This window comes from Rhinoraja longicauda, chromosome 41, assembly GCF_053455715.1.
Source record: "Rhinoraja longicauda isolate Sanriku21f chromosome 41, sRhiLon1.1, whole genome shotgun sequence".
In the NCBI taxonomy this organism is placed as follows: Eukaryota; Metazoa; Chordata; class Chondrichthyes; order Rajiformes; family Arhynchobatidae; genus Rhinoraja; species Rhinoraja longicauda.
In genome coordinates this window covers 2,399,968-2,426,721 of record NC_135993.1, presented here as the reverse complement: position 1 = coordinate 2,426,721, position 26,754 = coordinate 2,399,968, and the positions used below count along the sequence as shown (strand labels likewise).

At 52.8% G+C, this 26,754-nt stretch overlaps 1 protein-coding gene across 4 annotated transcripts in view; it reads right to left on the bottom strand.

The window, feature by feature from the left end:
* The window catches only part of clasrp (CLK4-associating serine/arginine rich protein), a 48,407-nt gene that overhangs the window by 17,158 nt on the left and 4,495 nt on the right, over positions 1-26,754 (bottom strand). The window contains exons 4-15 of one of the 4 annotated variants that reach the window (XR_013549580.1): positions 25,117-25,218; positions 23,190-23,269; positions 23,002-23,086; positions 19,650-19,792; positions 15,602-15,698; positions 13,934-14,012; positions 12,932-13,005; positions 12,113-12,154; positions 10,178-10,390; positions 6,809-7,057; positions 4,503-4,712; positions 695-738 (exon numbers count right to left, since the gene is read on the bottom strand). Coding sequence is in view for 2 of the 4 variants with exons in the window: in XM_078431053.1 (XP_078287179.1) it covers positions 699-738; positions 4,503-4,712; positions 6,809-7,057; positions 10,178-10,390; positions 12,113-12,154; positions 12,932-13,005; positions 13,934-14,012; positions 15,602-15,698; positions 19,650-19,792; positions 23,002-23,086; positions 23,190-23,269; positions 25,117-25,218 (1,414 nt within the window). In the remaining 2 variants the exon portion in view is untranslated. The remainder of the gene's footprint in view (positions 1-694; positions 739-4,502; positions 4,713-6,808; positions 7,058-10,177; positions 10,391-12,112; positions 12,155-12,931; positions 13,006-13,933; positions 14,013-15,601; positions 15,699-19,649; positions 19,793-23,001; positions 23,087-23,189; positions 23,270-25,116; positions 25,219-26,754) is intronic. The other 3 variants (XR_013549581.1, XM_078431053.1, XM_078431054.1) reach the window with 3 other exon arrangements.

Genomic DNA, 26,754 nt, shown 5'->3' with positions numbered 1-26,754 from the left:
GCAACTATGCTGGAACATTAAGGACGTTCCTTGAGGAAGGAGAAGAGGTGGAATTTCTTTAGCCAGAGGGTGGTGAATCTGTGGAATTCTTTGCCACAGACGGCTGTGGAGGACAAGTCAGTGGACATTTCTAAGGCAGAGATCGATAGTTCCTTGATTATTACAGGTGTCAGGGGTTATGGGGAGAAGGCAGGAGAATGGGGTGGGGAGGGAGAGATGGATCAGCCATGATTGAATGGTGGGGTAGACTTGATGGGCCGAATGGCCTAATTCTGCTCCTATCACTGATGACCTCATCACAGATTTACGTTGCAAAATGGCAGGCAGCGGATCACATCAGGGGGGGAATGAACGACCTGTTTCAAACTGAAAACCCCGTCACAAGTTATGAAATTGCATTATAAAATTCCAACAATCACAATAAAGAGGAAACGTTAGCTCTGTCTTCTTTACTTTGAGGTTTTACACACTGGGAAACACAAAGGAACTTATTAAAGCAGAACTTTCTCGGTGTGTGGTCGAGTTGCAGCTAAACTCGTGCACAATGCTGGCTGACCAGTCACACAGCCACGGGGGCTACTTTCAGGTTAGAGAGCCACTAAAAGTTGCTGAAAGACTACTTGAGGCTGCGTAAGTGTTTCTGTGAGGTTTTCAGAGGGGGCTGTGTTTAGCGGAGGTGAGATAACATTCTTACTGACTTTGGCAGCTCCGGAATCTTTACCCACAGGAGTGTCAGACCTGAGAGAGGGAGAGAGAGAGAGAGAGCGTTGGAGAACATATGGCAGGGCACAACACATTGAACACCGAGCTGTAGGTGGTTTAGATTTAGATTTAGAGATACAGCGTGGAAACAGGCCCTTCGGCCCACCGGGTCCGCGCCGCCCAGCGATCCCCGCACACTAACACCCTAGGGACAATTTTTACACTTGCCCAGCCAATTAACCTACATACCTGTACGTCTTTGGAGTGTGGGAGGAAACCGAAGATCTCGGAGAAAACCCACGCAGGTCACGGGGAGAACGTACAAACTCCGTACAGACGGCGCCCGTAGTCAGGATCGAACCCGAGTCTCCGGCGCTGCATTTGCTGTAAGGCAGCAACTCTACCGCTGTGCCACCGTGCCGCAGTTCCATGTATAAAAACACAGAACTACAGATAAGACACAAAATGCTGGAGTAGGTCAGCGGTCAGGCAGCATGAAGTAGTCTAGAGGTCTGAAGAAGGGTAATCGACCCGAAACGTCATATGATCATAAGTGATAGGAGCAGAATTAGGCCATTCGGCCCATCAAGTCTACTCCGCCATTCAATCATGGCCGATCCATCTCTCCTTCCTAACCCCAATCTCCTGCCATCTCCCCATAACTCCTGACACCGGCACTAATCAAGAACCTATCTATCTCTGCCTTAAATATATCCACTGACTTGGCCTCCACAGCCTTCTGTGGCAATGAATTGCACAGATACACCACCCTCTGACTAAAGAAATTCCTTCTCTTCTCACGTCACCCATTCCTTTAACATAACATAACATAACATAACAACACTTTATTGTCACTCGGCACAACACCGAGCGAAATTTCAGCAGTCACACAAAATACAGCAAAAAGAAAAGAACACAGGACACCCGACCCCAACACAAACATCCATCACAGTGACTCCAAACACCCCCTCACTGTGATGGAGGCAACAAAACTTCCCCTCTCTTCCCCCCGCACCCACGGACAGGCAGCTCGACCCCTACCGAGGCAAACGACACGCACAGCCCCCGCAAGGGGATGGAAGGCCCCCCGGCCGAGCCGCCCCGGGCACCGAAACGTCCCGCGGCCACACCGGGCGATGTTAAGTCCAACGGCCGAGCCGCACCGGGCACTGAAACGTCCCGCGGCCGAACAGCGCTGACGATGTTAAGTCCAGCGGCCAAGCCGCACCGGGCACTGAAACGTCCCGCGGCCACACCGGGCGATGTTAAGTCCAGCGGCCAAGCCGCACCGGGCATTGAAACGTCCCGCGGCCGAGCCGCACCGGGCACTGAAACGTCCCGCGGCCACACCGGGCACTGAAACGTCCCGCGGCCACACCGGGCGATGTTAAGTCCAGCGGCCGAGCCGCACCGGGCACTGAAACGTCCCGCGGCCGAGCCGCACCGGGCACTGAAACGTCCTTCCCTCCAGAGATGCTGCCTGACCCACTGAGTTACTTCAGCACTCTGTGAAACGTCACCCATTCCTTCTCTCCACAGATGCTGCCTGACCCACTGAGTTACTCCAGCATTTTGCGTCTATCTTTGGTGTAAACCAGCAACTACTGTTCCTTCCTACACATAGAACTGCAGGTGCAGGTTAATACACAAAAGGGCACAGAGTGCTGGAGTAACTCAGCGGGTCAGGCAGCATCTGTGGAGAACATGGATAGGTGACGTTTCGGGTCAGTATGAAGAAGGGTCTTGATCCAGAATGGGTCACGTATCGGTGTTCTCCAGAGATGCTGCCATGAGTTACTCCAGCACTTTGTGTCTTTGTGTGTAGGTGGCTCCACATATAGTTGTTACAGGGCAATACATATTGATGTTATGTTTAGTTCAGTTTAGAGATACAGCGTTGAAACAGGCCCTTCGGCCCACTGAATCCACGCCGACCAGCGATCACCCGTTCAAACCAGTAAGAGGGGGCGGTGGGAAGTGGGGGGGGAAGCCGGTGGGGGTGGTTCAGGGGGGAGGGGGGGAAGCGATGTTGGTGGTTCTGGGGGAGGGGGGAAGCGGCGGGGGTGGTTCGGTGGGAGGGAGCGGTGGGGGTGGTTCGGGGGGGGAGGGAGCGGTGGGGGTGGTTCGGGGGGGAGGGAGCGGTGGGGGTGGTTCGGGGGGAGGGAGCGGTGGGGGTGGTTCGGGGAGGGAGCGGTGGGGGTGGTTGGGGGGGAGGGAGCGGTGGGGGTGGTTTGGGGGGAGGGGAGGCGGTGGGGGTGGTTGGGGGGGAGGAGCGGTGGGGGTGGTTCGGTGGGGGGGGGAAGGCGGTGGGGGTGGTTCGGGGGAGGGGAGCGGTGGGGGTGGTTTGGGGGGAGGGGAGGCGGTGGGGGTGGTTGGGGGGGAGGAGCGGTGGGGGTGGTTCGGTGGGGGGGGAAGGCGGTGGGGGTGGTTCGGGGGAGGGGAGCGGTGGGGGTGGTTCGGGGGGAGGGAGCGGTGGGGGTGGTTGGGGGGGGAGGAGCGGTGGGGGTGGTTCGGTGGGGGGGGAAGGCGGTGGGGGTGGTTCTGGGGGAGGGGGCGGTTCGGGGGGAGGTAGCGGTGGGGGTGGTTCGGTGGGGGGGAAGGCGGTGGGGGTGGTTCGGGGGGGAGGGAGCGGTGGGGGTGGTTCGGTGGGGGGGGAAGGCGGTTCGGAGGGAGGGAGCGGTGGGGGTGGTTCGGGGGTGAGGGAGCGGTGGGGGTGGTTCGGGGGGGGAGGGAGCGGTGGGGGTGGTTCGGAGGGAGGGAGCGGTGCGGGTGGTTCGGGGGGGAGGGAGCGGTGGGGGTGGTTCGGGGGGAGGGAGCGGTGGGGGTGGTTCGGGGAGGGAGCGGTGGGGGTGGTTGGGGGGGGAGGGAGCGGTGGGGGTGGTTTGGGGGGAGGGGAGGCGGTGGGGGTGGTTGGGGGGGAGGAGCGGTGGGGGTGGTTCGGTGGGGGGGGGAAGGCGGTGGGGGTGGTTCGGGGGGGGGAGGGAGCGGTGGGGGTGGTTCGGGGGGGGGGGGAAGGCGGTGGGGGTGGTTCGGGGGAGGGGAGCGGTGGGGGTGGTTTGGGGGGAGGGGAGGCGGTGGGGGTGGTTGGGGGGGAGGAGCGGTGGGGGTGGTTCGGTGGGGGGGGAAGGCGGTGGGGGTGGTTCGGGGGAGGGGAGCGGTGGGGGTGGTTCGGGGGGAGGGAGCGGTGGGGGTGGTTGGGGGGGGAGGAGCGGTGGGGGTGGTTCGGTGGGGGGGGAAGGCGGTGGGGGTGGTTCTGGGGGAGGGGGCGGTTCGGGGGGAGGTAGCGGTGGGGGTGGTTCGGTGGGGGGGAAGGCGGTGGGGGTGGTTCGGGGGGGAGGGAGCGGTGGGGGTGGTTCGGTGGGGGGGGAAGGCGGTTCGGAGGGAGGGAGCGGTGGGGGTGGTTCGGGGGTGAGGGAGCGGTGGGGGTGGTTCGGGGGGGGAGGGAGCGGTGGGGGTGGTTCGGAGGGAGGGAGCGGTGCGGGTGGTTCGGGGGGGAGGGAGCGGTGGGGGTGGTTCGGGGGGGGAGGGAGCGGTGGGGGTGGTTCGGAGGGAGGGAGCGGTGCGGGTGGTTCGGGGGGAGGGAGCGGTGGTTGTGGTTTGGGGGGGGAGGGAGCGGTGGGGGTGGTTCGGAGGGAGGGAGCGGTGCGGGTGGTTCGGGGGGGAGGGAGCGGTGGGGGTGGTTCGGGGGGGGAGGGAGCGGTGGGGGTGGTTCGGGGGGGAGGGAGCGGTGGGGGTGGTTCGGAGGGAGGGAGCGGTGGGGGTGGTTCGGGGGAGGGGGGGACATGGGATTTAAGCCGCACCTTTTCAGTTTCTCGCCCAAGGCGGATGAGGCCGCTGCCTTGCCCAGGCTCTCTCGGACGGGGGACAGGGACTTGCTGGGGCTGGGGGAGTCGCTGGTGGTGTCGCTGCTGCTCCGGCTGCTGCTGTCTCGCCGCCGGCCGCCGCTGTAGCCCGTCCTGCTGCCCCGGAGGTAACGCTCGGCCGAGCGCGAGCGAGAGCGGCTCCGCGACCTGGAGCGGCACGAAGAGGCCCGTTAACAACGACGCGCACCCACCGGCACCGTGGTCAGTGGACGCCGACCGCCTGCCCGCGGCTCCCCTCCACACGCAACACGTTGTATTGTTGATCAAACACCAGGGCGGCCATTACACCTAACTGCACAGTAAACCCACGTTATAATGGGGGGAATTGTCACAGGTTCACAAGCTATAGGAATAGAGTTAGGCCATTCGGCCCATCGAGACCACTCCGCCATTCAATCATGGCTGATCTCTGCCTCCTAATCCCATTCTCCTGCCTTCTCCCCTAAAACCCTGACACCCGTTCTAATCAACAATCTATATTTCTGCCTCTGACTTGGCCTCCACAGCCCTCTGTGACAATGAATCCCACAGATTCACCACCCTCTGACTAAAGAAGTTCCTCCTCACCTCCTTTCAAATCGAGCGCCCTTTAATTCTGAGGCTGTGGCCTCTGGTCCTAGACTCTCCCACCATTTCAACCAGTCCCTGCACTGTCCCTGCCTGCTTCAAGGTCTCCATTATTGTTCCTGTACCCAAAAAGACAAGGATCACTGGCCTTAATGACGACAGGCCTGTCGCACTGACCTCTGTAGTCATGAAGACCTTTGAAAGACTTGTGCTGGCCCAGTTGAAAAACATCACAAACCCCCTGCAGTTTGCATCCAGGGCCAATAGATTGGTGGACGACGCAGTCAACCTAGGCCTGCACTTCATCCTCCAACACCTAGACCGCAAGGGGACCGATGCCAGGATTCTGTTTGTGGACTTTAGCTCTGCATTTAACACCATTGTGCCAGAGCTACTACACTACAAACTCTCCCAGCTGACTGTGCCTGAACCCCTCTGTCAGTGGATCATCAACTTCCTGACGGACAGGAAGCAGCATGTGAGGCTGGGAAAGGACATCTCAGACCCACAGACCCTCAGCATAGGAGCACCGCAAGGCTGCGTACTCTCCCCTCTCCTTTACTCTCTCTACACCAACGGCTGCACCTCCACAGACTCCTCTGTCAAGCTCCTCAAGTTTGCAGATGACACAACCCTGATTGGACTGATCCAGGAAGGGGAGGAATCTGCCTACAGATGGGAAGTGACACAGCTGGCATCCTGGTGCCATCGCAACGACCTGGAGCTCAATGCTCTCAATACAGTGGAACTAATTGTAGACTTTAGGAGAGCTCCCCCTCCCCTCCCCCCACTCACCATCAACAACACCAGTCACATCAGTGGACTCATTTAAGTTCCTTGGAACCATCATCTCCAGGGACCTTAAATGGGGGGCCACCATCGACTCCACAGTCTAAAAGGCCCAACAGAGGATGTACTTCCTGCAGCAACTGAAGAAACACAATCTGCCAAAGGCAATGATGGTCCAATTCTATACTGCCATCATTGAGTCCGCCTTCACCTTCTCCATCATGGTCTGGTTTGGCTCATTCACCAAGCACCACATCTGGAGGCTGCAATGGATCGTTCGCACAGCTGAGAAGGTTGTTGGCTGCAACCTTCCCCCCATTGACGAACTGTACACTGCAAGGGCCAGGAAGCGAGCGGGCAAGATAATCTCTGACCCCTCTCACCCTGGCCACAAACTCTTTGAAGCACTTCCCTCTGGAAGGCGACTCCGGACTGTCAAAGCAGCCACAGCCCGACATAAAAACAGCTTTTTCCCCACGAGTGACAGTTCTACTCAATAACCAAAGTCTGTAGTCTCTTTTTTGCTCTGGTTTATTTTCACCCACATGTTTAGACCGTAATGTTGTATCCTTATTGTTTTGATGTGGTTATGCTTTATTCTTAATTGTTAACTGCATGTTTGTGTTGTCATTTGTGAGCGGAGCACCAAGGCACATTCCTTGTATATGCACATACTTGGCCAACAAACAAACAAATCAATCAATCAATCAATCAATCAATTAACTAATTCACTAACTAACTAACTAACTAACTCACTCACTCACTCACTGGAAACATCCTCTCCACATCCACTCTATCCAGGCCTTTCACTATTCTCTAAGTTTCAATGAGGTCCCCCCTCAACCTTCTAAACTCCAGCAATGACAACGAGGTTGGCCGTGGTTCACCTGGAGCGTTTGCCGCGGGACCGGGAGCCGCTGTAGTGCGTCCTGTCGGCGGAGCGGGACTGCGAGCGCGAGCATCGCCTCCCGTCCCGGGACCCTCCCCTGCTGTAGCGGCCGTACGACCGGGAGTAGTGGCGGTTGCGGGAGCGTGATCGGGAGCGCGAGTACCGCCTGCTCCGCCGGTGGCTGTGCGAGCGGTGGCTACGGGAGTCCGAGCGAGACCGCGATGAGGACGAGGACGTGGAGCGGCGCCTGAAGAACAGAAGGAAACATTAAAACATCAATTGAAATCCAGCTGCCGGCATGGACGGGGCGAATCCACCCTTTATCCTGCATCTGCACACGGTGGCCGGCTACATCGTACTCATGCAGACTTTTCTTGTGACTGGATAGCACGCAAACAAAAGGTTTTCACTGTACCTCACTCGGGGCACGAGACAATAATAAGCTACTCTAAACGTGGTGCGATTTACATTCACGCTGCTTGCAGTCACAATGTGGTCACGAGGAACTGCAGACGCCGGTTTTACTGAAGAAAGACACAATGTGCTGGAGTAACGCAGTGGGCCAGGCAGAATCTCGCCAGAACCTGGATGGGTGACGTTCGAGGTGTGAAGAAGGGTTCCGAACCGAAACGTCACCTGGACATCTTCTCCACAGATGCTGCCTGACCCGCTGAGTTACTCCAGCACTCTGTGCCAGGGTTTTATACGGCACCTTTTAATGCCTTTACGGTAAAGCACAAGTCAACACCCGACATGCGTGACCATTTGCAATTCAGAAAACAAACTGGTTGTCCCTGGGTTTTCTCCTTAAATGTCCCCAAGGAATAATGTCATTATCAAATAAAGAATTGTTTCAGCTACCACAGGCCCTTACATCTTACATGAAGATCTCTACGGGCCGCTGTCGGCTGGGACAGTGTGGGCTAACGGAGTGTGTTCGCCTAACAGAGGATGCGTAGCAACCCGCCTCCCGGCCCTTGGGCCTAATATGGGACAAGGGCGGTCCCGTACGGGACAAACCAATTTAGCCCAAACTACGGGATGTCCCGGCTAATACGGGACGGTGGGCAACCCTTGGATTGATGCTGCACTGCTTTGAACGGCCTGCCTGATTTTGCTTGCCTGCCTGTTCACTTTGTGCCTCCTGTTGTTCAAACACAGCGATGTACTGAGCATTGTGCCACACTTCTGTCACTTCCATGTTATAAACGTCAAAATCCCAGCCAGGTCACGTCCAGCTCTGCTTCCAAAGACACCACACGCAAACACCTCGCACTGCCCTCACAACTCAAATTCTCAAAATTAATTTCTAATAGGGCTGCACGGTGGCGCAGCGGGTAGAGCTGCTGCCTCACGGCGCCAGGGACCCGGGTTCGATCCGGACTGCTGTCTGTACGGAGTTTGCACGTTCTCCCCGTGACCTGCGTGGGTTTTTCTCCGGTATCTCCAGTTTCCTCCCACATTCCAAAGATTTACGGGTTTGTTGGCTAATTGGCTTCTGTAAACTGTCGCGTAGTGTGTGTAGGATAGCGTTAGTGTGCGGGGATCGCTGGTCGGCGCGGACATGGTGGGCCGAAGGGGCCGTTTTCCGCGCTGTGTCTCCAAACTAAACTAATCAGTCACACACTGCACAGGCCAGTTTAATTCCCTGCACACAATCCAATTTAAGTCATATTGACCCATTTTAATCACACTTTATCATTTTGTTTAAATCAAGTTATATACAATCATTGCTCGGAGCGCAGGAGAATGAGGGGTGATCTTACAAAATCACGAGAGGAATAGATCGGGTAGATGCACAGAGTCTCTTGCCCAGAGTAGGAGAATGGAGGACCAGACTTCATAGGTTTAAGGTGGGGGGGGAAGAAAAATGCAATAGGAACCTGAGGGATAACTTTTTTGCATAAAGGGTGGTGGGTGAATGGAACGAGCTGCTGGAGGAGGTAGTTGAGGCAGGGACTATCGCAATGTTTAAGAAACATTTAGACTGGTACATGAATAGGACAGGTTTGGAGGAATATGGGCCAAACGCAGGCGGGTGGGACAAGTGTGGATGAGACATGTTGGTCGGCGTTGGCTAATTTCCGTGCTGTTGGACTCCATGATAAATGGTTTGCTGACTTGCTCCAGTCACGTTATTCTAATTTAGTCACGTTAACATTTTTCCCCGCTGCAAATCACTCTGTGTGACTTGCGTTCTCATTTCACTCCTACCATTGGGAAGACAGGAGGGTTGTCTGCAAACCGTGAGCTCCAGGTTCAAGAACAGCTTCTTCCCAACAACTATCAGGCTCTTGCATACAACATAACATCAACCGCGATTCTCTCTCTCTCTCTCTCCCACTCCTTTCTCTGCTGTGCTCCACTCCATCTCCAGCTTCTCCATCTCACTTACCCATGAACGTCTATGGAATAGGAACATAGAAAATAGGTGCAGGAGTAGGCCATTCGGCCCTTCGAGCCTGTACGCACCGCCATTCAATATGATCATGGCTGATCATCCACCTCAGTATCCCGTACCTGCCTTCTCTCCATACCCCCTGATCCCTTTAGCCACAATGAATGCCTTTAGTTGAACTGAGGACCGTGTTTCTTTTGCATTAGTATTGTGCTTATTAATCCATTTGATTTTTGTTTATTAATGTAAAGAGCAATGATCTTCTGGATGGCTCAGTTGCCTGTTCAACTAGAGAGCGGTCCTGACCTCCCATCTACCTCATTGGATATTCCCTTTATCCTAATCTGTACACTGTGGACAGCTTGATTGTAATCGTGTATAGTCTTTCCGCTGATTAGATAGCACGCAACAGAAAGCTTTGCACTGCGCGCTGGTACACGTGACAATACACTAAACTACGGTAATCTAAACTAACATAAACTAAACTAATGTAAACTAAAGTAACATAATATAAACTAACCTAAACTAAACTGTCTGAAGAAGGATCTCGACCCGAAACGTCACCCATTCCTTCTCTCCAGAGATGCTGCCTGTCCCGCTGAGTTACTCCAGCATTTTGTGTCTACCTTTGACGTAAACTAAACACAAACTGATGTAAACTAAACTAACATAAAATAAATTAACCTAAACGAACATAAACTAACCTAAACTAATGTAAACTAAACTAACGTACACCAAACTAAAGTGAAGCTTTGAGAAGGCATGCTTGGGACCAGCGGCCATTGTATGCCCCTTCTCTGTCGTCCAACAGTGGCAGTCCCTACATTGCGTGAGGGGACGGCATTACTCAGTGATTAGATTAAACACAAGACGCGGAAGCTTCCTTCAGTGGAAGTCCTGACCTCTCCCTCTAGAAGCACAAGCAGTGGCTGTGGGAACGATAAAGGAAAGATGTTGAAAAGTACCGACCGGGAGGAGCTGGTATGACCTGTGGCAGAGCTTTGCTGGGAGTTGACGGGCCGGTGCCTGCTGATCGGGGCCTTGGCGGTGACCACGCCAGGCTGTGCCGCCACGCCACCCTCGTCCTCGCTGCCGCCGAAGCTGGTGATGTAGGTGATCTTCTCCTCGTGCGTGGGCGAGTTCGACCGTGACCTCGTGCCCGAGCTCGACTCCGACTGCGACCTGCGGGGTTGGCAAACATCAATGCCGAATTTCAGTTTCATTCGGTTTAGAGATACAGCGCGGAAACGGGCCCTTCGGCCCACCGAGTCCACACAGACCAGTGATCCCCGCACAGACCAGTGATCCCCGCACAGACCAGTGATCCCCGCACAGACCAGTGATCACCGCACAGACCAGTGATCCCCGCACAGACCAGTGATCCCCGCACAGACCAGTGATCCCCGCACAGACCAGTGATCCCCGCACAGACCAGTGATCCCCGCACAGACCAGTGATCCCCGCACAGACCAGTGATCACCGCACAGACCAGTGATCCCCGCACAGACCAGTGATCCCCGCACAGACCAGTGATCCCCGCACAGACCAGTGATCCCCGCACAGACCAGTGATCCCCGCACAGACCAGTGATCCCCGCACAGACCAGTGATCCCCGCACAGACCAGTGATCACCGCAGACCAGTGATCCCCGCAGACCAGTGATCACCGCAGACCAGTGATCCCCGCACAGACCAGTGATCCCCGCACAGACCAGTGATCACCGCACAGACCAGTGATCCCCGCACAGACCAGAGATCCCCGCACAGACCAGCGATCCCCGCACAGACCAGCGATCCCCGCACAGACCAGTGATCACCCCGTACACTAACACATTCCTACACACACGAGGGACAATTTACACTTATACCAAGCCAATTACCCTACAAACTTGGACGCCTTTGGTGTGCGGCAGAGATAGGTAGAGTCTTGATTAGTGCGGGTGTCAGGGGTTATAGACAATAGACAACAGGTGCAGGAGGAGGCCAGTCGGCCCTTCGAGCCAGCACCACCATTCAATGTGATCATGGCTGATCATTCTCAATCAGTACCCCGTTCCTGCCCTCTCCCCATACCCCCTGACTCCACTATCCTTAAGAGCTCTATCTGGCTCTCTCTTGAATGCATTCAGAGAATTGGCCTCCACTGCCTTCTGAGGCAGAGAATTCCACAGATTCACAACTCTCTGACTGAAAAAGTTTTTCCTCATCTCAGTTCTAAATGGCCTACCCCTTATTCTTAAACTGTGTGGCCCCTTGTTCTGGACTCCCCCAACATTGGGAACATTGTGGAGAGAAGGCAGGAGAATGGGGTTGGGAGGGAGAGATAGATCAGCCGTGATTGAATGGCGGAGTAGACTCGATGGACCGAACGTTCTGGTGCTGTGAGGCAGTGGCTGTATCAGCTATGCCAATGTTCCGCCCTGCAGTCCCACATCAACGTACAAACTCCACATGGACAACACCAGTCGTCAGAAATGTACCCGGGTACACACTGCTGCACCACTGTGCCGCCGGTCAACTGTAAGATTAGCGTCAAGAAGGGTCCCGACCCGAAACGTCAGCTATCCATGTTCTCCACAGATGCTGCCTGACCCGCTGAGTTACTCCAGCACTCTGTGAAGCGTCACCTGTCCATGTTCTCCACAGATGCTGCCTGACCCGCTGAGTTACTCCAACACTCTGTGAAACGTCACCTATCCATGTTCTCCACAGATGCTGCCTGACCCGCTGAGTTACTCCAGCACTCTGTGTCCTTTTTGTGTCCTCCCTCCCTTCCTTCTCGATTTCCTCCTGCCACCAAAACACCCAGCCCATTTCTGCACACTGTACATTTTAGTTCATCACCACACATGAATGGAGTCTGAACGCCTTTGATCTGCACATCAGCCGGGCGTAATGAAGTTACCTTTTATACGGGTCGTACGTTGGGCTGTCCCTCCTTGCGTAACTGAAACAGAAAGGACAGCGCATCAAACCAAGGATGAGGCGCACCCGTCCACTCTCCTCTCTCCCTCCGTCCCTCTTCCCCCTCCCCTCTCCCTCCCTCCCCCCCCTCCCCTCCGCCCCTCTCCCATCAGGCAAAAGGTACAGAAGTGTGAAAACGCACACCTCCAGATTCAGGGGCAGTTTCTTCCCAGCTGTTAACAGGCAACTGAACCGTCCTACCACAACCAGAGAGCGGTCCTGAGCTACTATCTACCTCATTGGAGACCCTCGCACTACCTTTGATCGAACGTTACTGGCTTCACCTCGCACTCAACCTTATTCTGAAGAAGGGACTCGACTCGAAAACCATTCCTTCTCTCCAGAGATGCTGCCTGTCCCGCTGAGTTACTCCAGCACTTTGTGCCTATCTTCGCATTAAACCAGCATCCTACCTACAACCCTCTATCCTGTGCCTACACACGGTGGATGGCTCGATTGTAATCACGTATAGTCTTTCCTGGGCTGCACTGTTCAATGTTCTAATATTAAAGAAAATCACCAGGCCGATGTCACCCTGTTGCTTTCAAAGGAAAGATGGTGAAGGACTCATTCCAAGGCGGCAGCTGAGAGATGCAACACAGGGGGCGATACGATATCAGTCTGAAGAAGGGTCTCGACCCGAAACGTCACCCGTTCCTTCTCTCCGGAGATGCTGCCTGTCCCGCTGAGTTACTCCAGCATTCTGTGTCTGCATACGATACCATAGAACTTTATTTGGGGGGGGGGGGGGGGGTTGTACCTGGGGGGGCTGATCTTTCTCCCCTTCAAGCGCTTCTCTCTGAATTCCCTCCGCTGGCGACGAGACCTCCGGCCCTGCGAGGAGCACACACACAAATAGAGTTAGGCCGCGGCTGCTCCAGGCTCCCAGGGCCAGTGGATATTCTTACGGCAGAGATAGATAGATTCCTGATCAGTGCGGGTGTCAGGGGTTATGGGGAGAAGACAGGAGAATGGGGTTAGGAGGGAGAGATGGATCGGCCGCGATAGAATGGCGGAGTAGACTTGGTGGGCCGAATGGCCTGATTCTGCTCCTGTGACTTATGACCTTGTGACTGCGATGCCCATCGTGGGCACGGGGCTCCCCTGCTGGGTGCAGCAGAACAGAATCATGCAGCGCAGAGACAGGCCCTTCGGCCCCACCGAGTCCGCACTGACCAGCGATCCCCGCACACTCACTCCGTCCTACACACACCACAGACAAGTCACAATTTTACCACGGCAATCAGCCTACAAACCCGCGCGTCTTTGGAGAGTGGGAGGAAACCGGAGCTCCCGGAGGAAACCCACGCAAGTCACGGGGAGAACGTGCAAACTCCGTACAGACAGCACTCGTGGTCAGGATCGAACCCGGGTCTCCGGCGCTGTAAGGCAGCAACTCTACCGCTGCGCCACCGTGCCACCTCTTTACAGCATGGATACAAGACCTTCGGCCCAACATGCCCACGCCGACCAACATGCCGCTTCTACTCCAGTCCCACCTGCCTGCGCATGGCCCAGATCCCTCTAAACCTGTCCCATCCATATACCGGTCCAAGTGTTAAACGTTCCGATAGTCCCTGCATCAACCTCCTCCTCCCACAAACCCACCATCCCTTGTGTTAAAAAAGTTGCCCCTCAGGTTCATGTTAAATCTTTCCCCCTCATCTTCAACCTGTGCCCCCTGGTTCTCCACTGCCCTACTCTGGGGAAAAGGCTGTGTGCATCTACCCTGTCTTTCCCCTCCATGAACGAAGGTCCCTACCGAGTACATGGCCTTCTCCTCCTCCAGGGCCTTGGCGTGTTTTATTGCTTCCACTTCTTCTTTGTCCTTCCGAAGCATCCTTCCAACAAAAATAAAACAGGATTGGTTATAAAACCCATCAACATCACCCGACGTACTGCAGAGCCCCACAGCGGGCGGTGATCAGAGAGATCGGCGTTGTGTTAGCCGTCCATGTGTATCCTCCAGCTCTCCGACTCTATCTTTCACTCATTGTTAGAAACATAGATACACAGACAATAGGTGCAGGAGGAGGCCATTCTGCCCTTTGAGCCATTCATTGCGATCGCGGCTGATCATCCACAATCAGTAACCCGTGCCTGCCTTCTCCCCATATCCGCTAGCCCCTAGAGCTCTATCTAACTCTCTCTTAAATCCATCCAGCGAATTGGCCTCCACTGCCCTCTGTGGCAGAGAATTCCACAAATTCACAACTCTCTGGGTGAAAAGGTTTTGTCTCACCTCAGTTTTAAATGGCCTCCCCTTTATTCTAAGACTGTGTGGCCCCTGGTTCTGGACTCCCTCAACATTGGGAACATTTTTCCTGCATCTAACTTGTCCAGTTCTTTTATAATTTTATACATTTCTATAAGGTTGTAATAATTGTTCTTTATCTCTCGACATCATCGGCTTTACCTCTCCTCTCCCTTTCCCCTGACTAGTGTGAAGAAGAGTCTTGAGTCGAAACGTTACCATTCCTTCTCTCCGGGGATGCTGCCTGTCCCGCTGAGTTACTCCAGCTTCGGTTTAAACCAGCATCTGCAGTTTCTTCCTACACAGTCCATCACACAGGCCACACTCCCCGCCATGGACTCCATCCACCCTTGTGAAACCTGTCCCTGTCCCACCCCGGCCAGTCATTCCTTCTTCTCCCCGCTCCCGTCCGGCAGAAGGTAGAGAAGCTTGAAAGCGCGCACCACCAGACTCAGGAACAGCTTCTTCCCCTCTGTTATCAGGCTTCTGAACGGCCCTTCCATAAGCTCGGGTACTGTCCGATTCACCTCTACCCCATTGCGGACATTGGACTTTGTCTGTGGAACTGATGCTGAGAACTATGGTCTGCTCTCCGTATCTTCCCCTTTGCTCTACCTGTTGTACTTGAGTTTGACTTGATGGCATTTATGCAAAGCATTTTCTGATCTGATTGGATAGCACGCAAATCAAAGCTTTTTAATGTACCTCAGTACATGTGACAATAAACTTAAACCGACCACCAATCCGTCTGAAGAAGGGTCTCGACCCGAAACGTCACCCATTCCTTCTCTCCTGAGATGCTGCCTGACCTGCTGAGTTACTCCAGCATTTTGTGAATAAATACCTTCGATTTGTACCAGCATCTGCAGTTATTTGCTTACACCAATCCTCCTTGTGTAGGAAGGAACTGCAGATGCCGGTTTAAACTGGAGGTAGTGCACGGATTATTTTTGTATATCTTTCATTCATTTGTTCTATATCACCGTCTATATCTCTTGGTTCCCTCTCCCCTGACTCTCTGTCTAAAGAAGGGTCTCGACCCGAAACGTCACCCGTTCCTTCTCTCCCGAGATGCTGCCTGACCCGCTGAGTTACTCCAGCTTTTTGTGTCTGTCACCAATCCCCCTTGCCCACTGAGCAATAGAAGCGTGCCAATTAATTCCACACCAGCCTCACCTGACAAAGTCGCCCTCAGCCATTCCGTAGGTGGTCGCGAGTTTGTTCAGCTCCAGGGTTTGCTCAGTGTTTAATTCATCGACATCCACTTCAACATCTAAAGGGCAGCAAATGAACAGTCAGAAACCTTCAAACAGCAGCCACCTAAGCTAGTTTAGTTTAGTTTAGAGATACTGCGCGGAAACAGGCCCTTTCGGCCCACCGGGTCCGCGCCGACCAGTGATCCCCGCACACTAACACTATCCTATACCCACTGGGGACAATTTTTTTACATTTACCAAACCAATTAACCTACAAACCTGCACGTCTTTGGAGTGTGGGAGGAAACCCACGCAGGTCGCGGGGAGAACGTACAGACTCCGTACAGACAGCACCCGTAGTCGGGATGGAACCCGGGTCTCCGGCGCTGCATTCGCTGTAAGGCAGCAACTCTACCGCTGCACCACCGTGACCGCCCACAGCTCGATAGTAAAAAAACACCACACTACTTGACGGCCTTTCATGTTGGCCTCGGCCTTGAGCACATGCAATGATTCTGCCTCACAGATTTCTGGAGTAGAGAAGTCCAACCGTTTACACCAAAGATAGACACAAGTGCTGGAGTAACTCAGCGGGTCAGGCAGCATCTCTGGAGGGTACGGACAGGCGACGTTTCAGTTCGGGACCTTTCTTCAGACTTTTGTGTTTTACTCAAAAGATTGCAACATCTGTGTCACCAAACTGCTACGTGACAATGTTAACATTGGAGGCAGATATTGATGGTGGCATTTAAGAAACCGCCCCCTCCCCTGACATCAGTCTGAAGAAGGGTCTCGACCCGAAACGTCACCCATTCCTTCTCTCCCGAGATGCTGCCTGACCCGCTGAGTTACTCCAGCATTTTGGGTCTGCCTTCTATCTTTCAAGTTGCCTGCTGTGTCTCCTTGCGTTTAAAAAAAATCTAACTTTGGATGTCCTACCAATGTGACTTGCCTTGAAGCTATATTCTTGCCTCCGCTTATCTGTGTCACATGCTGCCTAATAAAACCAAACAGAACATCCATTTCACCTTGAGGTCCACTCTAGGTTAATTAGCAACTCGTGTTTATGGGTGCCGATGCCATGCCAGAAGGAATTTCTTTTGAGGTTCCTCCATTTTAATAATTAACCAGCCCTTTGTCCTTTAAAAACCATAACTGATATTTTCAGATTTGCCAGTTTATTTACTTTGCAACTTTATTAACTTTCTCAGATATTTTTTTTTCTGGAAAGAAAATTGAGCTGTTTCGAGTAGGAAGGAAATGCCGATGCTGGTTTATATCACGGTGGCGCAGCGGTAGAGTTGCTGCCTCACAGCGCCAGAGACCCGGGTTCGCTCCCGACTACGGGTGCTGTCCGTACGGAGTTTGTACGTTCTCCCCGTGCCTGCCTGGGTTTTTCTCCAAGATCTTCGGTTTCATCCCACACTCCTGCGGCACGGTGGCGCAGCGGTAGAGTTGCTGCCTTGCAGCGAATGCAGCGCCGGAGACTCAGGTTCGATCCTGACTACGGGCGCCGTCTGTACGGAGTTTGTACGTTCTCCCCGTGACCTGCATGGGTTTTCTCCGAGATTTTCGGTTTCCTCCCACACTCCAAAGATGTGCAGGCAAATTGACTTGGTAAATGTAAAAATTGTCCCTAGTGTGTGTAGGATAGTGTTAGTGTGCGGGGATCGCTGGGCGGCGCGGACTCGATGGGCCGAAGGGCCTGTTTCCGCGCTGTATCTCTAAATCTAAAAATCTACAACCAAAGACGTGCAGGTTTGAAGGTTAATGGTCTTGGTGTAAATGTATACTGTTCCTAGTGTGTGTAGGATAGCGTTAGTGTGCGGGGATCGCTGGTCGGCGCGGAAGGCGGGCCGAAGGGCCTGTTTCAGCACTGTATCTCTAAACGAAACTAAATATCAAGGATAGACAAAATGCTAGAGTAACTCAGCGGGCCAGGCAGCATATCTGGAGAATAAATATAGGTGACGTTTCGGGTCGCAACCCTTAGCTCCAGAAGGATTCCCTCACAAAACGACACCTATTATTTTTCTACAGAGATGCTGCCCGTCCCAATGAGTTACTCCAGCTTTTTGTGTCTATCTGGGGCTGGAAATGTGACCTTTACAGTTAGGAATTAACTAGTGAATATTTTCAGCGGCTCTCTGACAAAACTTCCTTTCAGTTCAATCAGCCAACAGCACCCTCTGTTGTCCTGGAGGCCCAGTTTCCTGATGTACGCAGGGAGTTGCCAGTAGTGGGAGAGTCTAGGACTAGAGGGCACGGCCTCAGTATAAAAGGACATACTGTTAGAATGGAGATGAGGAGGAATTTCTTTAGCCAGAGAGTGGTGAATCTGTGGAATTCATAGCCACAGACGGCTGTGGAGGCCAATTCATTGTTTTTTTTTAAAAAGCAGAGATTGATAGGTCCTTTTACGTAAATGTTCACGGGGAGAAGGCAGTTGAATGGGGTTGAGAAGGAACATTGTCCAGAGTAAGGGAAATCGAGAACCAGAGGGCATAGGTTTAAGGTGAAAAGGGAAAGATTTTAGAGGAACATTTTCACACAAAGGGCGGTGGGTGTATGGAACAAGCTGCTGGAGGAGGTAGTCGAGGCAAGGACTATAACAACGTTTAAGAAGCAATTAGACAGATACATAGATAGGACAGGTGAGTCAAACATGGGTAAGTGGGACTAGTGTAGCTGGGACATGTTGGTTGGTGTGAGCAAGTTGGGCCGAAGGGCCTGTTTCAATAGACAATACTCAATAGGAGTAGGCCATTCGGCCCTTCGAGTCAGCACCGCCATTCAATGTGATCATGGCTGATCATTCTCAATCATTACCCCGTTCCTGCCCTCTCCCCATACCCCCTGACTCCGCCATCCTTAAGAGCTCTATCTAGCTCTCTCTCGAAAGCATTCAAAGAATTGGCCTCCACTGCCTTCTGAGGCAGAGAATTCCACAGATTTACAACTCTCTGACTGAAAAAGTTTTTCCTCATCTCCGTTCTAAATGGCCTACCCCTTATTCTTAAACTGTGGCCCCTGGTTCTGGACTCCACCAACATTGGGAACATGTTTCCTGCCTCTAACATGTCCAACCCCTTAATAATCTTATATGTTTCGATAAGATCCCCTCTCATCCTTCTAAATTCCAGTGTGTTCAAGCCTAGTCGCTCCAGTCTTTCAACATACGACAGTCCCGCCATTCTGGGAATTAACCTAGTGAACCTACGCTGCACGCCCTCAGTAGTAAGAAATCCTTCCTCAAATTTGGAGACCAAAACTGCACACAGTACTCCAGGTGCGGTCTCACTAGGGCCCTGTACAACTGCAGAAGGACCTCTTTGCTCCTATACTCAACTCCTCTTGTTATGAAGGCCAACATTCCATTGGCTTTCTTCACTGCCTGCTGTTTCCGCACTGTGTCACGCTATGAACAGACAGAAAGATGAGGAAAGAGAGATGGTGGAAAATGGGAAAAGAAGGAAGAGGGGGAGGTCCTTTTACGTCAAAGTTCACGGGGAGAAGGCAGGAGAATGGGGTTGAGAGGGAATATTGTCCAGAGTAAGGGAAATCGAGAACCAGAGGGCATAGGTTTAAGGTGAAAAGGGAAAGATTTTAGAGGAACATTTTCACACAAAGGGCGGTGGGTGTATGGAACAAGCTGCTGGAAGAGGTAGTCGAGGCAAGGACTATAACAACATTTAAGAAGCAATTAGACAGATACATGGGTGGGACAGGTGAGTCAAACATGGGTAAGTGGGACTAGTGTAGCTGGGACATGACAGTCAGGTATGACTCTATCACTGATGGCCTCACCTGTGTGATGGCCTGACCTGTGTCTGATGGCCTCACCTGTCTGCTGACCTCACCTGTGTCTGCTGACCTCACCTTTCTCTGCTGACATCACTGTCTGCTGACCTCACATGTGTCTGATGGCCTCACCTGTGTCTGCTGACCTCACCTGTGTCTGCTGGCCTGACCTGTGTATGATGGCCTCACCTGTGGTTGATGGCCTCACCTGTGGCTGATGGCCTCACCTATGTCTGGGATCTCTTCATCTGAATCACTCTTCTCATCCGAGTCCTCCTCGAAGTCCGCATCCCTCTCCTCGGGCTTCTCCTCCGTAGTTACCGAGCAGTCTTCGTAGGTGTACCCGATTGATACCTTCTTCTCGGCCAACCTGTGGGGGCGAGGTGGGAAGCCGGTCATTCACTGGGGCATTTGGCTAAGCTGGTTGATTTGTCCGGGAAATATATCAGGGAGAATGACAAGACACACAGTGATTCATTATTATTTACAAGTATTATTTACACACACAGTGATTCATTCACGGCACATGAAGATCTGGCAGCCCCCGTGTGCAACGCTGGGTTTCATTGCAACAAGAGGCACAGCGCATGGATGGTTTGGTGACTCGAATGCCGGGGAATATCGGAGATTACGGTGGTGCAGCGGTAGAGTTGCTGCCCGACAGAGCTTACAGCGCCGGAGTCCCGGGTTCCATCCTGACTACGGGTGCTGTTTGTACGGAGTTTGCATGTACTCCCTGCGATCACGTAGGTTTCTCCAGGCTGCTCTGTTTAGTTTAATTTAGAGATACAGCGCGGAAACAGGCCCTTCGGCCCACCGAGTCCGCACCAACCAGCGATCCCCACACATCAACACTATCCTACACACACTAGGGACAATTTACACATACACCAAGCCAATTAACCCACATACCTGTATGTCTGGAGGGAAACCGAAGATCTTGGAGAAAACCCACGCAGGTCACGGGGAGAACGTACAAACTCAGTACAAACAGCACCCGTAGTCAGGATGGAACCCGGGTCTCTACCGCTGCAAGCGCTGTAAGGCAGCAACTCTACCGCTGCGCCACCGTGGCCTCTGGTTTCCTCCCACATCCCATCCCTCTGTGAGTGTAACTTCATGGGTTGCTGCAGCTTAGTTTTGAAGATACAGCGTGGAAACAGGCCTGTCGGCCCACCGAGTCCACTGTGACCATCACAGAAATCAAACGAGGTCGATGCTGTCCCACTGTCTCACCCTGCGATTTACAGAGGGCCAATTAACCCACAAACCCACACGTCCTGGGGGGAAACCAGAACACCCGGAGGAAACCCACGCAGCCACGGGTGCTGTCTGTACGGAGTTTGCACGTTCTCCCCGTGACCTGCGTGGGTTTTCTCCGAGATCTCCGGTTTCCTCCCACACTCCAAAGACGTGCAGGTTTGTAGGCTAATTGGCTTGGTGCAAATGTAAGAATTTCCCCTAGTGTGGATAGTGTTGGTGTGCGGGGATCGCAGGTCGGCTCGGACTCAGTAGGCCGAAGAGCCTGTTTCCACGTTGTATCTTTAAACTAGTGACATGCAAACTCCACCCAGTCAGCGCCGGAGGTCAGGATGGAACCCGGCATGTCTGGCTCCGTGGGGCAGCAGCTCTACCCGCTGCGCCGGCAATTTTCCTTTTCTCCCGCACGTTACACTTGTTCTGCTGCAGTCCCAGCCCTGGGCCGTCATTGCCAACAAAGGGGGGCCCTTATCCGGGGTTACATCCGCGCCCGGGTGGTGTTGGAGAGGGACTACGCGCTGCCCACGGGCACCCTGGGGGGTTTCCGGGACCGCTGGGGATTGGATGTATCCTGGATGGGGATTGTAATATAATTGTATAATAGTTTCAATTGGTATCTTTGTTTGTATAGTATTCTGGTGGTGGGTTCTGTTTTGGTTTTATTGTATTGTATATATTATTTAAATATTTGAATAAATATTATTGATTTTTAAAAAAACAAAAAAAAACAAAGGGGGGGCCGCAGACTGATCCGGTCGGTGCAGGGTGAGAGGGGCCACAGAGGGATATTCACAGACCCTCACCCGGTAACAATCAGAGATTAGAAACATGGCAACCTTCCCCTTCTCCATCCCACCCCAACCCTGCAAAAGCAACGCCAGCTGTCCTGCTTGACGTCAACTCACTCGGCATAAACCTGGGTCCACTCAGCTACTCGCCCACCAGGGAGAGAGCCTGGGCAACTGGACTACAGAAACATAGAAAATAGGTGCAGGAGTAGGCCATTCGGCCCTTCGAGCCTGCACCGCCATTCAATATGATCATGGCTGATCATCCAACTCAGTATCCCGTACCTGCCTTCTCTCCATACCCCCTGATCCCTTTAGCCACAAGGGCCACATCTAACTCCCTCTTAAATATAGCCAATGAACTGGCCTCAACTACCTTCTGTGCAAAGAATTCCACAGATTCACCACTCTCTGTGTGAAAAACAGAGTCCTAAAAGACTTCCCCCTTATCCTTAAACTGTGACCCCCTTGTTCTGGACTTCCCCAACATCGGGAACAATCTTCCCGCATCTAGCCTGTCCAACCCCTTAAGCATTTTGTAAGTTTCTATAAGATCCCCCCTCAATCTTCTAAATTCCAGCGAGTACAAGCCGAGTCTATCCAGTCTTTCTTCATATGAAAGTCCTGCCATCCCAGGGATCAATCTGGTGAACCTTCTCTGTACTCCCTCTATGGCAAGAACGTCAAGTAGCAGAGCTACTTGGTATTCACAAAATGCTGGAGGAACTCAGCGGGTCAGGCAGCATCTCTGGAGAGAAGGAATGGGTGATTTTGCGGATCTAGACCCTTCTATCCATTGACTTGGCCCCCACAGCCGTCTGTGGCAATGAATTCCACGGATTCACCACCGTCCGACTGATGAAATTGCTTCCCATCTCCTTTCTAAAGGCACGTCTTCTTATCCTGAGGCCGTGGCCTCTGGTCCTGGTCTCTCCCACTAGTGGAAACATCCACTTCAGTCCATGTGAACCAGTTAAGGGGACTTGGTTTGATATTTATCTTGTAAGACGCCACCTCTAACAGTGCGTGTAAGAAAATAACTGCAGATGCTGGTACAAAATCGAAGGTATTTATTCACAAAATGCTGGAGTAACTCAGCAGGTCAGGCAGCATCTCAGGAGAGAGGGAATGGGTGACGTTTCGGCTCGACCCGTTCCTTCTCTCCTGAGATGCTGCCTGACCTGCTGAGTTACTCCAGCATTTTGCGCATAAGTACCTCTAGCAGTGCAGTGCTCCAGTCGTGTGTTGGCCTGCGTTATGCCTTCATGCTACAGGCAAGAGTTTCCTTCTCTCCAGAGATGCTGCCTGACCCGCTGAGTTACTCCAGAGTTTTGTGTCTACTTTCGATTTAAACCAGCGCCTGCAGTTTTCTTTCCTCCGCTACTCTGTCTGTCTGTCTGTCCCTCCCTGTCTCCCTCCCTCCCTCCCTCCCTCCCCCCCCTCCCTCCCCCCCCTCCCTCCTTCCCTCCCTCCTTCCCTCCCTCCTTCCCTCCCTTCCTCCCTCCCCCCCCCCCCTGGATCAGGCACATACTTCTTCTTGTCCTCTTCGTTAGGTTTCTGCATACCCCCGTAAAGCTCGTCAATGTAGATCTGGTACAGGCACTGCTCCTCGGCAACTGAAAGACAAAGGGACAGACGGGATGAGTGCCAGGGGACTGATGCCCACGTGGGCAATGCATCAGGTCAGAGGATCCGTGAATAAACGTTTCAAACACTCACTGCCGGCAAAATCGTTCTGAACAAGACCTCGATATCGCTCGTAATTGCACTTCCGCTCGTCATTGTCGATTTCTGGAGAGCTGGAAACGAGAAAAGAAAGGTCGCTCACATACTCCAAACAGCGTCTTTGAAATAGTGTGGGAGGTCGCACGTATGGGGAAAGAATGCAGTTAACGGCAAGACCTTTAACGGCACTGACATGCGGAGGGATCTCGGGGTACGTCCAAGTCCGTCACTCTGAGACGAGGAAAAACTTTTTCAGTCAGAGAGTTGTGAATCTGTGGAATTCTCTGCCTCAGAAGGCAGTGGAGGCCAGTTCTCTGAATGCATTCAAGAGAGAGCTGGATAGAGCTCTTCAGGATAGCGGAGTCAGGGGGTATGGGGAGAAGGCAGGAACGGGGTACTGATTGAGAATGATCAGCCATGATCACATTGAATGGCGGTGCTGGCTCGAAGGACCGAATGGCCTACTCCTGCACCTATTTGTCTATTGTCTAAATCGAAGGTAGACACAAAATGCTGGAGTAACTCAGCGGGTCACGCAGCATCTCGGGACAGAAGGAATGGGTGATGTTTCGGGTCGAGACCCTTCCGGGACCCTTCCCGAGATGCTGCCTGACCCGCTGAGTTACCCCAGCATTTTGTGTCTACCCATGAGATGGTATTGCTTGTGTACAGCCGGCACTAACACAGCAAGCCGAATGGTTTCCTGTCGGTGGGTGCCAAAAACATCCACCAGTTTGTTTGTTCAGCAAACACACCTTGAAATGGTTACATTAATAGAAGCTTTATTTGGGCTTTCAGCTCTCCAGGTAAGTTCGTGCCAGTCACCGCCAGCACTGATATGCCCATTTGCCGTCACTCCCACAGTGCGGGTAAATGTTTGCCTTGTTATGTTTGATGAAGAGTTACTATTTAAAGATGATAAAACAGGTGTGCTCCAGATAATTCCAAGCACCTCCAACACAGGTTAAAAGCCTCCTTTTCTCTGGAAGGTGCAAGTGCTCCTCGACTTAACCATGGGGCTACGTTCCGATAAACGCATCGGAAACCGAAAATATCGTACGCAGAAACATAGAAAACATGTGCAGGAGTAGGCCATTCGGCCCTTCGAGCCTGCACCGCCATTCAATATGATCATGGCTGATCATCCAACTCAGTATCCCGTACCTGCCTTCTCTCCATACCCCCTGATCCCTTTAGCCACAAGGGCCACATCTAACTCCCTCTTAAATATAACCAATGAACTGGCCTCAACTACCTCTGTGGCAGAGAATTCCACAGACTCACCACTCTCTGTGTGAAAACGTGTTTAGTACAGACGGCAGGGGAAGAGAAAACACATTCTGGCCGTCGATCACAGTGAGGAGGTGACTGGAGGAGACTCACTGTGATGGATGTTTCTTTTTTTTTTGTGTTTTGTGTTGGTTGTGGTTGCGTAATTGCGTATTTTATTGCTCTTATTGTTGGACTGTGGGTGACGAAACCTCGTCCAAAAGACTTGTTTTTTGGATGACCAATAAAGGTAATTCTGATTCTGATCACGTGGCCGGGATCGAGCTGCGGCTCGCTGCCGTTGCCCAACGTTTGCACCTTTGTCATATCGAAATATCGTACGTCGAAGCATCGTTAGTCGGGGAGCATCCTTAATTTCTAATCTGTAGGCAGGTAGCGCAGCGGAAGAGATGCTGCCTTATCCACTCCCTGGTGGCACAGCGTTAGAGTTGCTGCCTCACGGCGACAGAGATGTGTAACAAAAATCATTGCCCCTGGTGTGTGCAGTGTAGTGTTAGTACACGGGGATCTCCGGTCGGCGCGGAACCCGGCGGGCCGAATGGCCAGTTTCCGCGCTGTATCATTCTATGACGATGAATTTCACTGTACCTCAGTACATGTGACAAGTAAAGTCTCACACGGGGATACTCACAGTGCACTGAGGAAGGGCGGGATGTACTCGGGAACATAATCAAGGTGGGCGCGGACGTCAAACCGATCGATCATGTTATTTGTATCGCCCTGCCACGGCATCCTAGGAAGATTAAAAAAGCAAATATTCAGTGAAGACAGACACAGGAGTAGCTCAGCGGGGCAGGCAGCATCTCTGGAGAGAAGGAATGAGAGAAGATACCTTCAGTGAGACTGGACATCTGAATGTGAATCAGACCGCACTATGTTAGTTAATTAGTTTCGTTTATTGTCACTTGTACTGAGGCGCGGTGAAAGGTTTTTTTGTTGCGTGCTTTCCATTCGGCGGAAAAACTACGCATGATTACGATCAAGCCGTCCAATAGTGTCTGCAGGCCATGTCGTCAGAATGCCCGAGAGTCGACTGCCAAAACAGCTTCTGAATGGAGAACTGTGTCAGGGCAAGCGCTCAGTAGGAGGACAGAAGAAACGGTTTAAGGACTGCCTCAAAGTGTCCCTCAAAGACTTGGACATCAACCTCAGCACTTGGGAGTCTCTTGCTCTGGACCATCCAACCTGGCGTAGCAAGCTCACCACAGGAGCCCGTGCAGCAGAGAACAGACGCACTGCAGAGGAGCGCAAGGCCCGGGCTACCTCCACATCCACTGCAGGAGCCATCCACTTGTGTCCTACGTGTGGGCGTGGCTTCCGGGTCCGGATTGGCCTCACCAGCACTTCCGAACTCACAGTCACCAATCCTCCAACTGAAAGTGAAGTCATGGTCATCTTCCAACCCGAAGGATGAACAACAGTGTAGACGCAGGATAAAGGGAATAACGTTTAGGGTGGTATGGTGTTAGAGGTGCTGCCTTACAGCGCCAGAGGCCCGAGTTCGATCCTGACTATGGGTGCTGTCTCTAGTTTTTTTCCCTATATTCTCCCCGTGACCACGCGGGTTTATCTCCAGGATCTCCGGTTTCCTCCCACACTCCAAAGATATGTAGGCTAATTGGCTTGGTATAATTGTAAATTGTGTCTTGTGCGTGTAGGATAGTGTTAGTGTGCGGGGATCACTGGTCGGCACAGACTCGGTGGGCCGAAGGGCCTATTTCCGCGCTGGTAGACACACAATGCTGGAGTAACTCAGCGGGTCAGGCAGCATCTTGGGAGTGAAGGAATGGGTGACGTTTCGGGTCGAGACCCTTCTTTAGATTCCACAAAATGCTGAAGTAACTCAGCGCGACAAGCAGCATCTCTGGAGAGAAGGAATGGGTGATGTTTCGAGTTAAGACTTCTTCAGACTTCCTTCTCCCCAGAGATGCTGCCTGTCCCGCTGAGTTGCTCCAGCTTTTTGTGTCTATCTTCGATTTACACCAGCATTTGCAGTTCTTTCCTGCACATTCCGTTACAACCATGGTTTACTTTGTGGACGGTTCGATTGTAATCATGTATTGTCTTTCTGCTTACTGGTTAGCACGCAACAAAAGCTTTTCACTGTTACTTCACCCATTCCTTCTCTCCCGACATACTGCCTGACCCACTGAGTTACTCCAGCATTTTGTGAATAAATACCTTTGACTTGTACCAGCATCTGCAGTTATTTTCTTATATTATATTTCACTGTACCTCGGTACACGTGACAATAAATTAAACTAACTGA